This window comes from Oncorhynchus mykiss, chromosome 2 (genome assembly GCF_057628025.1).
Source record: "Oncorhynchus mykiss isolate SJ-2025 chromosome 2, ASM5762802v1, whole genome shotgun sequence".
NCBI lineage: Eukaryota > Metazoa > Chordata > Actinopteri > Salmoniformes > Salmonidae > Oncorhynchus > Oncorhynchus mykiss.
This window is the reverse complement of record NC_143023.1, coordinates 61304393-61325315: the sequence shown is the minus strand read 5'-3', so window position 1 is coordinate 61325315 and position 20923 is coordinate 61304393. Positions and strand designations below refer to the sequence as shown.

The following is a 20923-nucleotide window of genomic DNA, read 5'->3' as shown; positions in this document are numbered from 1 at the left end:
TGTCACACCTTGGCCTAACCAAAATAATAAAGAAAACACAAAATACTAAGACCAGGGCGTGACACAGACAGCATGGATGTCAGCCCACCAGCAGCCCAATATCCAGTCAGTCTGTGCCCATAGTCACATCCCAGTCCTATTTCTTTGTGGGGTTAACTCTCATTGGGTCACTGGGGTGGCCTCTATCAATCTATCCCTGAGACCTGCTGCTACTGTTGATGCTGCTGTGGCTGCTTGAAAAAACCAACACACATCAAATGTATTATCACTGCATGCAGACAGACAGGATTAGGGTGTTTTTGAAAATGTGATGAAACTTTGAAACTGTTATGGTGTGCGACCTGTGCAGACCTAGTTCCATCCCCATGATGGAAGCCTCTACTCTTACAACGGAATTCTAATCCGTCACATCCTTTTGCCAATTTAAAACAGCCATGCTACAGTGTAACTGTATTTTTTGGTGCAATGGCTCCACATTTACATTATTGGTTCTTCTAATGGGACACTTAGTTTTCATTAGAGAGGAGAGACAACAGGCAGAGAAGAGCAGGTTGAGGGAGGCATCGACGCCCATCCAGCTGCTGGGCGATGCAGTACAGTACACCCACAGACACTCATAGCTTCTCTGCAGTCCCTCAATACATATTGATTGCAAATAAGATGGTAATGGGAGACAGTTCTCATGATCATGTCAGTGACCTGAATATTCCCCATAGCCCGTTATTGTATATGGAGATAGTGGACATCAAATCAAATCTTATTTGTCTCATGCACCTAATAGAACAGATTTAGACGTTACCAGGAAATGCTTACAAGCCCTTAACCAACAATGCAGAATTTGTTTTATTTTTTAAGTAGGTATTACGGCCTCCCGAGTGGCGCAGCGGTCTAAGGCACTGCATCACAGTGCTAGAGGCATCACTACAGACCCGGGGTTGATCCCGGGCAGTGTTGCAGCCTGCCGCGACCGGGAGACCCATGAGGAGGCTTCCAATTGGCCTAGCGTTGTCTGGTTTACACGGGACCCAAACCGTCTGCGTGCGTGCACCATCGCGCCTACATTTATTTTGTCCCCCCACACCAAATGCGATCACGAAACGCAGGTTAAAATACCAAAACAAACTCTGAACCAATTACTTTAATTTGGGGACAGGTCGAAAAGCATTAAACATTTATGTCATATATAAATAAATAAATAAATAAATATATATTTACGCAGACGCTCGTTGACGTGCGCGAGCAGTGTGGGTGCAATAATTGAATAATATGGATTTCTGAAATTATTTGGCAACGCATGCGACGTGAGCGGAGTATTCAGGGTATTAGGGGAGGGTTTGACCGGCCGGGATGTCCTTGTCCCATCCCTGCATCCTGAGTCCGAATGGGAGTTGCAGCAATGGGACAAGACTGTAACTCCTACCACTTAGGGAGAAAAAGGTGTACATATAAAAATAAGGGAAAAAAGTAGGTAGGGGTGAAATGACTATGCACAGACAATGGACAGCAAGTAGCAGCAACGTAAAAAAGGGTGTCACTGCAAATAGTCCTGGTAGCCATTTGATGAACTGCTTAGCAGTCGTATGGCTTTGGGGTAGAAGCTGTTAAGGAGCAGTTTGGACCTAGACTTGGCACTGCGGTACTGCTTGCCATGTGCTAGCAGAGAGAACAGTCTATGACTAGGGTGGCTGGAGTCTTTGACAATTTATAGGGCCTTCCTCTGACACCGCCTGGTATAGAGGTTCTGGATGGCAGGAAGCTGGCCCCAGTAAAGTACTGGGCCGTACGCACTACCCTCTGAAGTGCCTTGCAGTCGGATCTCGAGCAATTGCCATCCCAAGCAGTGATGCAATCAGTCAGGATGTTCTCCATCGTGCAGCTGCAGAACTTTTTGAGGATCTGAGGACTAATGCCAAATCTTTTAAATCTCCTGAGGGGGAATAGGCGTTGTTGTGGCCTCTTCATGACTGTCTTGGTGTGTTTGGACCATATAGTTTGTTAATGATGTGGACACCAAGGAACTTGAAGCTCTCAACCCACTCCACTTTAGCCCCATCGATGTGAAAGGGGATGTGCTCTGCATTTATTTTGCTGTAGTCCACTATCAGCTCTTTTGTCTTGCTCACATTAAGGGAGAGATTGTTTTCCTGGCACCACACTGCCATGTCTCTGACTGTCTCTTCGTTGTCGGTGATCAAGCCTACCACAGTTGTGTCGTCGGCAAACTTAATGATGGTGGTGGAGTCGTGCATGGCCATGCAGTCGTGGGTGGACAGGGGGTACAGAAGGGGACTAAGCACACACCCCTGAGGGGCCAAAGTGTTGAGGATCAGCATGGCAGATGTGTTGTTGCCTACCCCTACCACCTGGGGGCAGTCCAGGATCCAGTTGCAGAGGGAGGTGTTTAGAACCAGGGTCCTTAGCTTAGTGATGAGCTTTGAGGGAACTATGGTGTTGAGCTGTAGTCGTAGTCAATGAACTGAGCTGTAGCTGTAGTCAACGAACAGCATTCTCACGTGTTCCTTTTGTCCAGGTGGGAAAGGGCAGTGTGGAGTGCAATCGAGATTACATCATCTGTGGATCTGTTGGGGTGGTATGCAAGTTGTTGTGGGTCTAGGGTTTCTGGGATGATGGTGTTGATGTGAGCCATGGCCCGCTTTTCAAATAATTTCACGGCTACCGACGTGAGTGCCACTAGGCGGGAGTTATTTAGGTAGGTTACCTTGGCGGTCTTGGGAACAGGGACTATGGTGTTCTGCTTGAAATATGTAAGCATTCCAGACTCTGTCAGGGAGAGGTTGAAAATGTACGCGAGTATGCGTCCTGGTAAACAGTCTGGCCTTGCAGCCTTGTGAATTTTGACCTGTTTAAAGGTCTTACTAACATCAGTTATGGAGAGCATGATCACACATTTGTCTGGAACAGCTGGTGCTCTCATGCATGGTTCAGTGTTGCTTGCTTCGAATAGAGCATAGAATCTCCATGCCTCAGAGAACATCAGTCTCATCCCAGTTAGATCCTCCAGAACACCCAACCCACTCTCAGGAGGGTCACTAGACTGGAGCACAAGAGTACTAACCCATTCCTCTTTATAGTCTTCCTCCCTGCATTCTAGTGAGTGCATTAAAAACACAATTCCAATTCCCCTCCTTTGCCTTGGCTCCCGTTTCCTCCACAATGCTCCCCCATTCACAGTCACGTAGCGCCAGACTTCTTCCCATAATTTCCCCCATAAACACTCAAAAGGCAAGCATCAGAACCCAGGAAGCTGATACATATTTCATAGGAACTCCTCATGAGGCCGGAAGAATGGATAGCAGTAGGACCTATCCGCATACAGAGTAGAGTTCTACAGATGTAGGATCTTAATTTGATCACCCTGTTAAAACGTGTAGTGTATTTGAGGTTTAAAAAGGCTCCTGAGGTTTGTAATTTCCACTTTGAAAATCCACTTTGAAATTGACTTGATTTTTCCTTACGAAAAACATAGTCATTCACATTTCCTGTTGCTGCAGGATTACTTTCCTGCATTGTAGAAACTGACTCAAATTATTATCCTACATGTGTATTGCTGCAAATGTTGAATACTGATCATTATTTCTATAATGACTTGTGAGTACTTTCTCTCTCTTAGGGTTTAGTGGATGGAGAAGAAAAGACACTGTCAGTTATCTGAGTTGTACACTATACAGCACTCTACCCAATAGTCATGTGTTGTGTTTGTCTGAGCTAGGGGAGAACAGTGATGTAAACTCCATAAGAGTTCTGATTTGGTACCAAGGAAGCTATCTGCTGTCTGTGGATTGTGCAGCTTCAGGGTCCGCCACAGAAATTAGGCCAATTTGCTCTCCTCCCCTGCTAAAATAATTCACTCTAGCTGGTTAATGTCTCCTCCTTCAGCTTGGCTTTGGGGTGTCTTGGAAGGTTGAATCATAGTACTGTATTGGATTCAAAACACTTACTTCAGCAATTGCTGGGGGGGGGGGGGGGGGGGGGCTGAGTGACGCAGCTGTCGAAAGTACTACAGTACTACAGTACTGAGGCACCACTACTGCCGGCCATGACCGGGAACACCATAGGAAGGCGCACCATTGGCACAGTGCGGGGTAGGGGAGGATTTGGCCGGGAGGGCTTTCCTTGGCTCATCGCGCTCTAGCAACTCCTTGTGGCGCCTGCAAGCTAACCAAGGTTGTAATTTGAGAAAATGGGTTACAAAAAAATATGATTGTAGTCATACTCTCCTGAACACATTTGGTAGCTAAGCAGGGTCGGTCGGGCCTGGTTAGAATTTGGATGGGTGACCACCTGGGAATACCAGGTGCTGTAAGATCTAAATTTTTTTTTTTTTAAATAAATTAAGTTTAAATTATTGACATGACTTTTCTTCACAATACTGATTCATCCATGTCAGAGATTACACATTTGAATTGTAACCATTGTATGGGATCGACCTAAGCACTGAAAATAACCCAAGAACTCACCACCGTGGTTCCGAAACTGAAAGACGCAAAAAGAAGCAGTAGTCGTTTGTCTGTAAAACTTGCTTTCAATGAACAAAATGTCAAACAATATCTATTATCTCTGCTCATATCCCCATCCATCACAGTTGAATCTCTTTGTGAAGGTTGTGTACTGTCCCATTCTGTTTCTGCCTCATCTGTCTCTGTAGTGCTCTCCAAACCCCTTGTCTTACTCTGGAGCTCTGACTGAAGAGCTGTCCCGATGGGGAGCCCAAACATGTCACCTGCAATGGATCTCTTCCCCTCCATCCTCTGGATTCACTCACAATTAGTCAGACATAATGCAATCACTCTAAAGGGCTTCTGTTTCCTGCTTCCTGCTTCCTGCCACTGCTAAATGAATCTGTCAGAGGAGCCTTGCTAGCCCAGAGACCAAGTGCTTCTTCTTCATCTTCTTTGTATTCTTCATTGTGCTTGTACACACACAACAAAAACACACACAAGTGTGTGCACGTCGACTTGCAGTAAACATGCCACACGGACAGACAGACGGACGGCTCAGTCCCAGTGCAGTAGTAAGAGGCAGGCCACGACCTCGCACATAATTAGTCTGTGGTAGCATTGCAGTGGGATCATTCTATATCAGTCTAGCAATGCCACTTAGAAAAAGACTAGACAACAGGCGGGATTCATGGCTTTGTTTTATTATGTGATGATAAAGACATGGATTATCCACAGTAAGCAAATGTGGCATCAGTGTGTCGTAATAGTGGTCGGTAGGTTATCTAGGTAATCACACAGTACTTTCAGGGATCAACTCGTGAAAATGTCAATGCTATTTTCTTTTGGTGTATTATGAATCATACAAAATTCAATTTCCTTAATCTCGTGGGAACAATAAGTCTTGTCGACTGTCATCAAAACATTAATATCCTTTGGAGTATCGCAAAGTATTTGTCAAGATTCCAATAATTGGGAGAAAAACACTGTATGCCTGGTTCCTTTTCTCTTTGAAAGAACATTGGGTGCAGAATTTGGGTGCATTGATACAGAAAAGACACCTAGGCTGTCACAGTAGACCATCATTCCACATTGCATATTGCACAATTACAGTAATGGGAAGAAAAACAAATGAGATTGCTCGCTTCGCAGCCAGTGAGGACTGTGCTTGCCGCTGGCCTTTCAGAGCTCTAGAGAGCTGCCCTTTCACTTTAAAAGAGTGCAACATCCATTTGATCTGAGTTACAGCCCAGCTCTCCAGTTCTATAAAAGCAAATAGAGCCAGCGTTTTAAAGATCAGCCCAGAAGAGATGGAGAGATAATATGGAGCTCAGAGGCTTTACAGGCTGTTTTAGAGTAAAAGTCCCTACACTGTTGTTTTGATCACACTGTACCTGATATACCCATAAACTCACCCCATATTTTACACCTTCTCCAATTGAGCAGTGGAGGGAGGCTAGTGTTTCTAAGTACTGGGTCCTGTTACCTGACTAATACTCAAAGGTCCATCCATATTGAGTGCTTCATCTATAGTGATAAAAGATAATTATCTCTACGGGGCTTTATCTTGTTTATTTACGGACTCTGCCCTTGTGCAGCACATGAGCCCCATGCATTAGAGCTAATAGTGCCAACTGCGACATCACAGAAAGGTACACTGGAGTGGAACCTCCTCTCTCTTCTTCCTCTGATGTGATCGACTGATCATACCCTTGAGTGTGTCATTTGGGTTGTTTCTCAACAGGGGCACGGGTTTCACTTCAGGTTTTGGCTGCGTTGAAAGTCTCCGACAGCGTCACGGAATTCACAGCAGGCTGAAGGCCTCAGGGCATCTACAACCAAACTTGTTTCAGGAGAGGTTTTAATTGGCTCAACAGTGGAAAAGTTCCATATGATCAAAGCGTATGTTTGGGGGTTTCAGTTTGAAACTGTGCCTTGATCTGTTTGGCTATGTTCACAGTAGGCTACATTGTGTTCTGCACACCTATGGTTGTGTTTTATATCTTCCGTATTTTTCTCTTTCGTTCCTGTGTTCAATGTGATTGTAACACATAGACAAAGCAAGAGAGGGAGGGACAGAGGGAAGGAAGGAAGGAAGGAAGGAAGGAAGGAAGGAAGGAAGGAAGGAAGGAAGGAAGGAAGGAAGGAAGGAAGGAAGGAAGGAAGGAAGGAAGGAAGGAAGGAAGGAAGGAAGGAAGGAAGGAAGGAAGGAAGGAAAGGGGAGAGAGAGAGACGGAACGGTAATTATGTCTTTGGCCTTCATCTCCTGCTAAGATGTGCGTTTAATAGGAAAAGATGAATCAGCACTTCCTTTGAACAGAAAAATAACAGGTTAATTATTATGTAATGTAAAACTCCAACCATTAAACCTCCCCGTCTCTCTTAGAGACAATACATTCAGTATGGTAAGCTTTGTTTTACCAGCAAAGAACAAACGAAAGACGGGAACAAATAACAAGGCAGCAGACAAAAGGTTATGACACATACAGGTGTTTTGCATTTAAAGATCCCCTTGCTCCGTCAAAAGAGGGACTATTGAAAGAACATTCTGGACCAGTTAATGCTGCATTGTTGATGAAATCACTAATACTGCCATATAATCTCAGTACCAACAATTTACCTCAAAACTTGTATGTTGGGGTCGCCAGATTCAGCCTTTGCATAAGGTTTATTGTATAAGACACAGTGACATCCTCCTGTATTTGAGCCTCTGCCAGTCTGCCTGCATGGCCGCTTGTCGCTGTATGTCTGTCATAATTCAGCTTCAATCGGGGCCGCCCTTCGATTTGAGAGGAGCTGAAGTGGCAGGAAATCAGCTCCTCGGCCCATTAACCCTGGTCACGCTGCAGCCAAGCTGATTTATTACACAGCAGCACACTTCTGAGGGCTCTACATTAAATCAGAATACATCTATCTGGGGGAGGGAAGAAGGAAGGGAGGGAAGGCAATGTGACATGACTGGATTTTAACCTTTATTTAAGGATTTTTCTTCAACTGTCGCCTCTTTTTATGGCAGATGGTCCAGCACCATCCTCAGACAATAGCTTTAATTTTTGGTGCAATTCTCATTTCTGGATAGGGCTTAAAATACAGGATCAAATCTTGCTATGTCACATGATTGCGCAAAACACAGGGCCCTTCTCATCTCATTCTATCTTTCTGTGTTGTGTACACTAGCTAGTTGCTTATTTACCTTTGAGTACTCCTTAGCATGGCCAGGGTTGGGGAGTAACTGATTACATGTAATCTGATTACATTTTTTAATTTTTTTACAACTGTAATCAGTTACATTAAATTACAGATACTTTTGAAAAGTAGATGATTACTTACTTCTAGGATTACTTTTAAATTCATAAAGGATGTTTGCGGAAAAAATACATTAATGACACCTTTCTGTTTTCTCAATGACATTCAATTCAGCATTGAAAAAAAACCTGGGTTTAAGTTTGTTCCACCTGTTCCTGTTCCACCTGAGAGAGTCTGACCTCAAGTCAGAGACTACAATGATGACACCAAATGTTACGTTATAACTAGTAACTGTAACAGATTACATTTACAAAGTAACCTATCCAACCCTGACCATGGCTTACCTACAGTATGTCGACCAACTTACTTCACTTCTGCATACCTTGCTCGGCCTTAGCTTACTCCGTACCATACAGTTTTACCTCATTTTCTACCTTGGTTTACCTCTGCTCTATGTACTGAGCTTCAAACAGCTTACCTGCAGGAGGTATTTGTCTGGATGAAGCACTAAAGATAAACAGGATTGTTAATCTCCACTGCAGCTGGTCAAACCAGAGAAAACAGAGAAAAAGAAACAGATTGATTTGCCTCCTAGAATAAATTCCTTTATTAATACTAATAGTGTTTCACTGTAAAGGCCTTTATCCCTGGTAGCCTATCCTTTATTATATGCAGTGCTGTGCAATACAATATTTTAACACATGGGAACAACAAATCGCTGCCCTAATGAACCCATATTAGATGGTGGGAGTGTTACTCTTCACTGTTATTATAGATCAGCGGGACTAAACAGCCCAATAAATAGTAAATGCATGGGGAACATAGAGACACTACAGGGCAAGTGCGTATAAAGTTTAATTATCTATGCCATTAAATCTAATAACAAAGATGCAGGTACAGATGTAGAATCTTAATTTGATCACTATTTTGTTGCTGACAATTTTCCTGCAAAGCGGGAAATGTAAACTGGTAGTGTGTTTGAGTTTTAAAAAGGATTCTGAAGTTTGTTATTTCCACTTAGACATTTCAGTCTTGATTTAACCTAACGGAAAATGTATCATCCTCTACAACAAAATGTCAATGAATTATAATCCACATAATAACTCACATGTCCTGTTGCTGCAGGATCATTTTTCTGCTGTAGTGAACTGGCTCAAATTAAGATCCTACATCTGTAATTTTGTTGTTGTCCTCAGACAGATCAATAGTAATAGTTAAATGCTTGGTTATACACAACTCAATATGACTGGTTCACTGCACCACTCAATAGTAAATGGTGAGGAGTTTGGCAGTACCCAAAATCAATAACACAGTTAAATGCTGATTAATACCCATTAAAGCTGATGAAGATGAATGGAGCAGAGTCATGCAGGGCTTTTAATGAGCAGACAGCAGGACTAGAGCTTTTGCCTTAGCTTTCAAAACGACTGGAGCTATATATCATTTTAGCTTACAAGACCCTGTGTTTAGTGGTGGTGGAGGGATGCTGTTTTGAGCTTTGAGTCTAATACAGATAAGCTCTCTCTCTCTCTTTCTCTCTGGTCATCTCGCTCACTCTCCATTGATAGGTTTAGGCTACTACATGATCCACAAATTTTCCCTATACCCATCATGAGGTTGCTACAACCCAGCCTACGAATAAAAGTTTATAACAGGTCGAGAGTCAAATTGGAGTAATCAAGGTGACAGACAGTGACACATTCAGAGACCTTGCACACTCTTGCCTGCATCTAGCTGATCTAGGGTGTAATCATTAGTCCAAACCGTTGCAAACGAGAGTTTCTATCGGACAAATTCAGGTAGATTTATCCCCGTTTTGTTCCCTTTGCTTCCGTTTAAGAAACATTTTTCAACGGAATTGGCGAATGAATACACCCCTGATCATCAGCACACACAGTTCACTTTCATAGCATCCACATACAAAAAGCATCATCACTTTGCTTGTTGTATAATTCCTTCTTGCTTCTACACAATCACTGCCTTCTTACCTTTTCCCTTCGCTTGGGGTCTTCAGTGCCAACACAACAGCTGTCTGTGACCATAACCGCTAACTGCTACACACAGTCTACATCGTTGTCAATGTCACCATATCAGCTAACGTCATGGTAAACATAACTCCTAGAACTAAAGCATTAGTAAACCGGCTACAATCACGCAGAGCAGTGTACAGCAAGCAGTTTAACAGTTCCACTGGCAGCCCCGGTGGCAATAAATTAATAAAAGCGAAAGCTTACCTTGACTTGGAAGAGTTCCAGTGTTGGATAGAATTAGCCAGCTAGCTAATTTGGGAATCCAGATGGGGGCAAAGGTACAGGTCGCCAGGCAGAGTGGTCAGGCAGGCGGGTTCGGTCGGAGTCATGACAGGCAAGGGTCAAAACCAGTAGTGCGAGAGAATAGAGATTGGAAAAAAGCAGGAGCTGGGACACAAAACGAAGGCTGACTTGAACAAACAAGACAAACTGGCAACAGACAAACAGAGAACACAGGTATAAGTACCCGTGGGATAATGGGGAACATGGGAGGAGGGTGGAGACAAGCACAAGGACAGGTGAAACAGATTAGGGTGTGACACTGATCCTTTGATTGGGTGGACAATATGTCAGTTCATGCTGCAAAAGCTCTGATAGGTTGGATGACGTCCTCCAGAAGTTGTCATAATGACTTTGGAAGTCTTTGGAAGGGGGCGAGAACCATGAGCCTCCTATGTTTTGTGTTGAAGTCAATATACCCAGAGGACGACGGAAAATAGTTGCCCTCCGGATACACCATAGACCTTCATTGCAAAACAGTGTGTTTTAATCAGTTAGTTGGTGACGTGAATATACACTGAACAAAAATATAAGCGCAACATGTAAAGTGTTAGTCCCATGTTTCATTAGCTGAAAGAAAATATCAAAAAAATGTACCATACGCACCAAAAGCTTATTTCTCTCCAATGTTGTGCACACATTTGTTTAAATCCCTGTTAGTGAGCATTACTCCTTTTCCAAGATAATGCATCCACCTGACAGGTGTGGCATATTAAGAATCTGATTAAACAACACGATCATTACACAGGTGCACCTTGTACTGGGTGCACCTGTAAAAGGCCACTCTAAAATGTGCAGTTTTGTCACACAACACAATGCCACAGATGTCTTAAGTTTTGAGGAAGCCTGCAGTTGGCATGCTGACTGCAGGTATGTCCACCAGAGCTGTTTCCAGTGAATTGAATGTTCATTTCTCTACCATAAGCCACCTCCAACGTCATTTTAGAGAATTTGGCAGTATGTCCAACTGGCCTCACAACCGCAGACCATGTGTATGGCAGACTATGTGTATGGCAGACCATGTGTATGGCAGACCATGTCTATGGCGTCATGTGTGTGAGCGGTTTGCAGATGTCAAAGTTGTGAACATAGTGCCCCATGGTGACGGTGGGGTTATGGTATGGTCTTGGATGGAATGGAATTTTGATAACTAAAAGATGGATTGGGGTCTTTTAATTGTCATCTCTTTGCAGCAATAGCCGTTTGCTTTCCAAACAGTTTTTCCGCGATTGCTTTTTTAAATATTGTGATATGCCTGGCTGGGTCTCTCTGCTTTTCACTGACAGTTGTAACTCAACATTCATATATTCTATTTGGAATATTCAGCGCTCGCTGCCCAAATTGCGTGCCCTTCCGACTGTAGGCTATGCGATTTAAAACAATCCACAGCTTTTTTTGTAAAGAAGCTAATGATCCTCTGTGACCAAATCATGCTTTCTGGTGTAGTAGCCTATTTTGAATGATTTTATTTATTTCTTATATACAGGAGTAAGCTAATTAGGTTAAATCATTTTGGAAATTTAAATACATTTACCGTAGGGAAAGCTTAGCTTCCCCTAGCCTTATGGACACACCGCCTACACCTTTTAATGTGTCAGAAACACAACCAGCCATGATGTTTTCATCTGATTGTCAAACAGGCACTCCTGTAGGCAACCCGGCACATTTGTTCACTCACAAAATAACTTCAGCATCCAAACCCACCCCAACAGTGCATTGGGCTCCCGCTATTTGATGAATGGAAAGAGACATCAGTTACACCACACCTATTGCGATGACATTCTGCGATTGTCATTAGGCCTACACTTGTAGCCTGAATTAATGCATCCACTGTTGTTCATGCGTGCCTCGGTCTCAGCCACTAATCTCTGCCTTCTCTGTGAGTGTCTCAGCCACTCATCTCCACTCATCTCCACCTTGACAAAATGTAAGTGTTCTCCTCAAACCACAATGCAATTTGGAGCGTATGCTACCTTATTCCCAGTCAACTCACACATTTTTCAGGTGGCTGACATGCAGTAACGTTCAAAATTGGTGTAATAGCCTATAGTTTTTTGGGCATGTTGTATTAATTAGATAATGTTTTACCGGTATAGCGTATGCCCACTATTTCTTAGTGGGTATGGGCAGGCTTAAGCTAATTGCATTTTATCGATGGCAATTTGAATGCACAGAGATACCGTGAGGAGATCCTGAGGCCCATTGTCGTGCCATTCATCCGCCGCCATCACCTCATGCCGTGTCGCAAGGATCTGTACATCATTCCTGGAAACTGAAAATGTCCCAGTTCTAGGCCTGCATACTAAGATCAACAGATGCAAATCTGTAGTCCCAGTCATGTGAAATCCATAGATTAGGGCCTAATGAATTACTTTGAATTGACTGATTTCCTTATATGAACTGTATCTCAGTAAAATCTTTGAAATTGTCAAACAATCACTTAACAAAGGCGCTCCTGTAGGCAACCCGGCACATTCGTTCACTCACAAAATAACTTCAGCATCCAAACCCCAACAGTGCATTGGGCACCCGCTATTTGATGAATGGAAAGAGACATCAGTTACACCACACGTTTATATTTTTGTTCAGTGTATTTAGTATAGTTTTATCTAAAAAGGACAACTTTTTTCATTTCACTATAATAAAAATAAAAAAATTACCTGAGTAGGACGGTCCTCCCCTTCCTCCTCTGAGGAGCCTCTACTGTTCAGTAGTACTTTCATGAGGGCGGTGTGTATTGTGCACTTCACAGAGAGAGTCAAAAGCTGAGTCAAGGCTGGAGTTGATAGTTGCGGGTTTACATTCTACCCCATATCTGTGATATCTGTGATACAGGGGAGTCCTGAAACCATTGATACAAGTGTATCAATAGTCCACTTCTCCCAGTGTAATAAAAATGTGCTGGGATTGTAACCCTAATCTTCTATTTCATGTCTGAAATGTGGTCTCTCGCCTGCTATAGTAGAATGGCTCCTGAGAGCAAAACTGCATAGCATGACCGTTTCCCCTCCCTTTCTGCTTGACCTCCCTGGTCGAACACAGAGCCTGTTATTTGACCAGTCAGCAACAGCCCCCCCCCCCCCCTGTGATTTTGAAAACCATTCAACCAAAACTGTGACAACGGACAGGAAAGGTCCAAGAGGGGGAGCGGGAGCACACTTCACTTTCCCGATGAGTGTGAAGAAGAAAGAGAGGCTTTGTCCCCAGAGTAACAGGGATTCCACAGGTCAAGACAAGATTATAGCGATGTTAAAACATAGCACATCAGCCTTAAGTGTCTGTATCAATCTGTCTTCTCCATGGACAAGCCACCTATCCGTCTTCATTGACCCGTGTTCTATCCTTCCCCCTTCTAACACCCATCATACCCCCTCACGCCCTCCAATGCACAGCTACCGTATCATATTCCTCTTTCCTTCTCTTCTCAGATCTGACTATGACCTGGAGTATGACAGCTATCCAGATGACCTCTACAACAGGTAGGCAGCTGTACTGCACCTGCTCTCACCTACATACCTATGTTATAGGAGATTCTTGTTCTTTACTCGCATGGACCAGTAAAAAACAGGCTCTGTTATGATCCAGTTTTCTTGTTTAGAACTCGTACTCAGATGTTATATGTAAATACCCACGGGGCAGAAACTGGTTGAATCAATGTCGTTTCCCTGTCATATCAACCCCAAAGAATCAATGCGATGACGTTGAATCAACATGGGAACACTGATTGGATTTGCAAAAAGTAATCTACTTTGAACCTAAATCCAATGACATAGTGGCATTGTTTGTTGATTTCAAGTTGAATTCACATTAGTTGACAATTCAACCAAGTTTAAATCCAAATTAGACGTTGAATTGACATCTGTGCCCATTGGGGATGTTCTCTTGTGCTGCAAAGCCCCTTCTCAAAGTGAGTGCAATTCTCTAGTCTTCCCTCTCCTCCTCTTTGATTGCATGTGTCTCATGGACAGGCTTATCTCTGACTCCTGATTCGTCTAAGAGGAGGAGTATGGCTGCTTGTGAAAGTCATGCATGTTGAATATGATACCAGAGAATATACTGTACCGCCTTAGTGTTAACTCCTTTTAAATCCCCTTGCCTGGTACAGCCCAAATGGCTACACAGCACAAAAGACACTTGCTTTGCTTCAGTAACTCTGTCTGTCTATATTATTCCACAAGTGATAACAGTGAAGGGCCACAGGGAGGGAAATGCTGTGGTGTTCTGAGGGGAGTCTCAAATTGAGCCCGTTCTTTGCATTGAGGCTCCACTTGAATAGCCTAATTAGCCAGGCTTTGATTGGCTGCAAGGAGTGGGCCCTCTGTGTCTGGTGCTGATAAAGGACGCTGTGGAGAGGAGAGATAAGAGAAGAGTGTGCAGAAACTTCTGGGGGAGGGGGGCGTTCGAGCAGCGAAATGGGGACACTGAGAAAGCATCTATCTATATCAAAGAGCTGCTGATGCTTTGTCTGCAGGGACAGCATAGATAGGGATTTATGAAATATGATAAGCATGTCCATATATACACTACCGTGCAAAAGTTTGGCGTCACTTAGAAATGTCCTTATTTCTGAAAGAAAAGCTAGTTTTATGTTCATTAAAATAACATAAATTGATCAGAAATACAGTGCAGACATTGTTAATGTTGTAAATGACTATTGTAGCTGGAAATGCCTGATTTTTAATGGAATATCTACATAGGCGTGCAGTGGCCCATTATCAGCAACCATCACTCCTGTGTTCCAATGGCATGTTGTGTTAGCTAATCCAAGTTTATAATTTTAAAAAGCTAATTGATCATTAGAAAACCATTTTGCAATTATGTTAGCACAGCTGAAAACTGTTGTCCCGATTAAAGAAGCAATACAACTGGCCTTCTTTAGACTAGTTGAGTATCTGCATTTGTGGGTTCGATTACAGGCTCAAAACGGCCAGAGAAATGAAGGCTATTCCATGCAAAACATTGCCAAGAAACTGAAGATCTCGTACAACGCTGTGTACTACCCCCTTCACAGAACAGCGCATCTAACCAGAATAGAAAGAGGAGTGGGAGGCCCCGGTGCACAACTGAGCCAGAGGACAAGTACATTAGAGTGTCTAGTTTGAGAAACAGACGCCTCACAAGTCCTCAACTGGCAGCTTCATTAAATAGTACCCACAAAACACCAGTCTCAACGTCAACAGGGAAGAGGTGACTGGGATGCTGGCCTTCTACCCCTTAATCACTATGATAAAAATAATAGTTTTTCTTAAGTATATTTTTAACAAAGCTGAGATCTACTGTGAGGTCTAAAGTGTAGGAATACAGGTGAAATTTACATTTACAGACACTCTTATCCAGACATACTGTTCTTAAGAAAGCTAGATAGAACCCCTTGACTTTTTCTACATTTTGTTACATTACAACCTTATTCTAAAATGTATTAAATAAAACATTTTCCTCAGCAATCTAGACACAATACCCCATAATGACAAAGCAAAAACAGTTTTTTTGAATTCTTTGCAAATGTATTAAAAATAAAAAACTGAAAACTGAATAGTTATGTAAATACCTTATTTAAATAAGTATTCAGACCAACATTGAGCTCAGGTGCATCCTGTTCCCATTGATCTTCCTTGAGATGTTTCTACAAATTGATTGGAGTCCACCTGTGGTAAATTCAATTCATTGGATATGATTTGGAAAGGCACACACCTGTCTATTTAAGGTACCACAGTTGACAACCATCTCTGCAGCACTCCACCAATTAGGTCTTTATGGTAGAGTTGCCAGATGGAAGCCACTCCTCAGTAAAAGTCACATGACAATCCGCTTTGAGTTTGCCAAAAGGCAGCTAAAGACGCTCAGACCATGAAAAACAAGATTCTCTGGTCTGATGAAACCCAGATTGAACATTTTGGCCTGAATGCCAAGTGACATGTCTGGAGAAAACCTGGCACCATCCCTACGGTGAAGCATGGTGGTGGCATTATCATGCTGTGGGGATGTTCATCAGCGGCAGGGACTGGGAGACTGGTCAGGATCAACGGAAAGATGATGGAGCAAAGTACAGAGAAATCCTTGATGAAAACCTGCTCCAGAGCCCTCAGGACCTCTGACCGGGGTGAAGGTTCACTTTCAACAAGACAACGAGAAGCCACAAGTCTCTGAATGTCCTTGAGTGGTCCAGCCAGAGCCTGGACTTGAACCCGATCGAACATCTCTGGAGAGACCTGAAAATATCTGTGCAGTGAAGATCCCCGTCCAACCTGACAGAGCTTGAGAGGATCTGCAGAGAAGAATGGGAGAAACTCCCCAAATACAGGTGTGCCAAGCTGCCAAAGATGCTTCAACAAAGGACTGGGTAAAGGGACTTAAAACTTATGTAAATGTGATATTTCCATTTATTATTTTTAATAAATGTGCAACATTTTCTAAAAAACAGTATTTGCTCTGTCACAATGGGGTATTGTGTGTAAATTGACGAGGGGGGAAAAAAACAATTTAATACATTTTAGAATAAGGATAATAACGTAACAAAATGTGGAAAAACTAAAGGAGTCTAAATACTTTCCGAATTCACTGTATCTCAGTTATAGTAAGTACATTTTTCCTCAATAAAGTACCTATAAGCAAAGTCAGTCCTAGTAGGGGGGGAGTCAAGAGCAAAAGGCTTTTTTTATGGGGGTGGGGGATGGGTGAGGAGGTGGTGCACGGTGGGGTGCTGTGGGATTATTTTAGATACTCTATGAAGAGGTAAGGTTTTAGATGTTTTTGGGAAGATGGACAGGGACCCTGCTGTCCTAGCTTCAGGGGGAAGATGATTCCGCCATTGGGTTGCCAGGACAGAGAAGAGCTTTGACTGGGCTAAGTGGGAGCTTCCCTCCCGTAGAGGGAGGGCCAAGAGACCCGAGGTGACAGAACAGAGTACTCGGGTTGGGGTCTAGGGTTTGAGCATAGCCTGAACGTAGGGAGGGGCAGTGCCTCTTGCTGCTCCGTAGGCAAGAACAATGGTCTTGTAGTGGATGCAAGCTTTGACTGGAAGCTAGTGGAATGTGGGGAGAAGCGGGGTGACATGAGAGAACTTGGGAAGGTTGAACACTAGGTGGGCTGCAGCGTTCTGGATAAGTTGCAGGGGTTGGATGGTATAAGTCACTGCTTTGATGTTTGCAGAGAACGACAGGGTGTTGTCCAGGATCACGCCAAGGTTCTTTGCACTCTGGGAGAGGGGCACCATGGAGTTGTCAACCATGATGGAGAGGTCTTGGAGCTGGCAGGCCTTCCCTGGGAGGAAGAGTAGCTCTGTCTTGTCGATGTTGAGCTTGAGGTGGTGGGCCGACATCCAAGCTGACATACTGTATCTGCCAGGCACACATAGATGCGTGCAGCCACCTGGGTGTCAGAAGGGGGACAAGAGAAAAGTAGTTGAGTGTCATCCACATAGCAATAATAGGAGCGACCATGTGAGGATATGACGGAGCCGAGTGACTTGTTGTATAGAGAGAAGAGGTGAGTACCTATAACCTAGCCCTGGGGGACACCAGTAGTGAGAGTATGTGGTGCAGACACAGATCTTCTCCATGTCACCTGGTTGGAGTGGCCTGCCAGGTAGGATGAAATCCAAGAGTGTGCAGAGCCTGAGGCTTGAATGGGTGGAGAGGAAGAGCTGATGGTTCATGATGTCGAAAGCAGAGGATAGATCTAAGAGGATGAGAGTCAGCTTTGGTAGTGAGGAGAGCCTACGTGACACAGTGGACAGCAGTGCTTAATTTGTAAATCGGGAGGTGCTGGAACAAAAAGTGAGCATGAGAGGGGGCTTCCCTGGGGAGTTCTGAGGTACCGGAATGCGTGGAAGAAAAAGTAACCTTTATAATTAAGCATTGCATGCATATCATCGCATTTGAGTAATGGCATAAGGCAGTAGAGTAGATGCACTTACAGAAGTTGCACACATGGGGATCATTTTTAGTAGCTTAGGGTCCAGGAAAAATGTGGCCTTTTATAAACGCATTTCACGCAATTCATTTTACATGACTGGAGACTTTGCCAGAATCTTTTCTAATACCACACAAATGATCGAAATGGCAGGGTACTTTGACACTGAGAAATTGACATGAATAAAAACAACCTTTTCTTGAATCCATCAATAGTGTAGGCCTAGGTGTGTGGAGACATATTATAGGCAACGATATGAGAAGGAAATTATAGTCCTACAAATGCTTTCCAGTTTAACTGAATACACATATTTAGCAGACATTATTTAGCAGACTTAATGCAGTAGAATGGAATAAAGCATTTACATGAGATGAGTAAAGCAGTATAAAACATTATTAATGTGACTAGTGTTCCATTATTTAAAGTGGCCAGTGATTCCATGTCTATGTATATAGGGCAGCAGCCTCTAAGGTGCAGGGTTGAGTAACTGGGTGGAAGCCAGCTAGTGATGGCTATTTAACAGTCTGATGGCCTTCAGATATAAGCTGTTTTTCAGTCTCTCGGTACCAGCTTTGATGTACCTGTACTGACCTCGCCTTCTGGATGATAGTGGGGTGAACAGGCCGTGGCTCGGGTGGTGATCTTTTTGGCCTTCCTGTGACATCGGGTGCTGTAGGTGTCCTGGAGGGCAGGCAGTGTGCCACCGGTGGGGAACCACCCTCTGGAGAGCCCTGGGGTTGCAGGCGGTGCAGTTGCCGTACCAGGCGGTGATACAGCCCGACAGGATTCTCTCAATTGTGCAACTGTAAAAGTTTCTTAAGGTCTTAGGGGCCAAGCCGAATTTCTTCAGCCTCCTGAGGTTGAAGAGGCGCAGTTGTGCCTTCTTCACAACACTGTTTGTGTGGGTGGACCATTTCAGATTGTCAGTGATGTGCAAGCTGAGGAACTGGAAGCTTTCCAACTTCTCCACTGCACTCCCGCTATGTGGATAGGGGCGTGCTCCCTCTGCTGAATTAAAATGACTGTTATACAATACATAGCCTACCAAATATTATTCATAGCAAAAAAACATAAAACAACAATTATTTAAGAATGCTTTGGTACATAAATGGTCAAGCCTCTTCTCCAAAACTAAACAAATTCTAGTCATCACCTTTGAGTGTAAACTGTATTATTATGCATACTGGATGGACTGGTTATCTTATCCTACACTCTAAACTTTCTATCCATGAGTCTGGGAGAGAATTTATAGCCCCAGGCTATGCTGTTGGTTCGTGGATTGTCAGGGGGCTTACAATTAGGCTATTAGGCTATTAGGCAATTAGTGAATTTGTATTTGATTTTGAATAGCCTAATAGTAGGGCATTTGTCATAATTAATTGGGTGACACATTACCTTTAGTTATCCAGAATATCTCACCACCATGCGTTTCCATCTCCTCTTCTCTCTCCTTTAGACATATTCCTTTCCTGAGCGAGCAGACAGGCTGTTTAGTTAAATATGTTTAGTTAAACAGTTTAGTTAAATATGTTTTGTTGCAAAAACATGTTACTATCGATTTTAAGGAACAGATTTCACTTGGTTTCCCAAATTTGTTACGGTGCGTGAATGAGGACCCAAAAGCGAATTAACTTAAACAGAGCTTCTTTAATTACCAAACATAGGTAGGCTCAGATGGACCGGCAGATTCCGACAGGACAGGACAAGGTTACAGCAAACATGACGACAGTCTGGTTCAGGCATGAATGACACAAACAAACAAGAATCCGACAAGGACAGGAGCAGAAACAGAGAGAGATATAGGGACCTAATCAGAGGGAAAAAAGGGAACAGGTGGGGAACGGGGTGAATGGGTAGTTAGAGGAGACAAGGGACAGCTGGGGGAAAGCGGGGGAGAAAAGGTAACCTAACACGACCAGCAGAGGGAGACAGGGTGAAGGGAAAGGACAGAGACAAGACAACATGACAGTACCCCCCCACTCACCGAGCGCCTCCTGGCGCACTCGAGGAGGAAACCTGGCGGCAAAGGAGGAAATCATCAATCAGCGCACGGTCCAGCACGTCCCGAGAGGGAACCCAACTCCTCTCCTCAGGACCGTACCCCTCCCAGTCAACTAGGTACTGATGACCACGGCCCCGAGGACGCATGTCCAAGATCTTACGGACCCTGTAGATAGGTGCGCCCTCGACAAGGATGGGGGGGGGGGGGGAAGACGAGCGGGGGCGCGAAGAACGGGCTTAACACAGGAGACATGGAAGACCGGGTGGACGCGACGAAGATATCGCGGAAGAAGAAGTCGCACTGCGACAGGATTAATGACCTGAGAGATACGGAATGGACCAATGAACCGCGGGGTCAACTTGCGAGAAGCCGTCTTAAGGGGAAGGTTCTGAGTGGAGAGCCAAACTCTCTGACCGCGACAATACCTAGGGCTCTTAGTTCTACGCTTATTAGCAGCTCTCACAGTCTGCGCCCTATAACGGCAAAGTGCAGACCTGACCCTCTTCCAGGTGCGCTCGCAACGTTGGACAAAAGCCTGAGCGGAGGGGACGCTGGACTCGGCGAACTGAGATGAGAACAACGGAGGCTGGTACCCGAGGCTACTCTGAAAAGGAGATAGCCCGGTCGCAGACGAAGGAAGCGAGTTGTGGGCGTATTCTGCCCAGGGGAGCTGTTCTGACCAAGACGCAGGGTTGCGAAAAGAAAGACTGCGTAAGATGCGACCAATAGTCTGATTGGCCCGTTCTGCTTGACCGTTAGACTGGGGGTGAAAGCCGGAAGAGAGACTGACGGAAGCCCCAATCAAACGGCAAAACTCCCTCCAAAATTGAGACGTGAATTGCGGACCTCTGTCCGAAACGACGTCTGACGGAAGGCCATGAATTCTGAAAACATTCTCGATGATGATTTGTGCCGTCTCTTTAGCAGAAGGAAGCTTAGCAAGGGGAATGAAATGAGCCGCCTTAGAGAACCTATCGACAACCGTAAGAATAACAGTC

The 20923-nt window shown here is 44.1% G+C and overlaps 1 protein-coding gene across 2 annotated transcripts in view; it reads left to right on the top strand.

The window, feature by feature from the left end:
- The window catches only part of LOC110493153 (RNA-binding Raly-like protein), a 56924-nt gene that overhangs the window by 5984 nt on the left and 30017 nt on the right, over nucleotides 1-20923 (top strand). For both annotated transcript variants that reach the window (XM_021567425.3, XM_021567421.3), the window contains exon 3: nucleotides 13441-13491. In XM_021567425.3, coding sequence (XP_021423100.1) covers nucleotides 13441-13491 — 51 coding nt within the window. The remainder of the gene's footprint in view (nucleotides 1-13440; nucleotides 13492-20923) is intronic.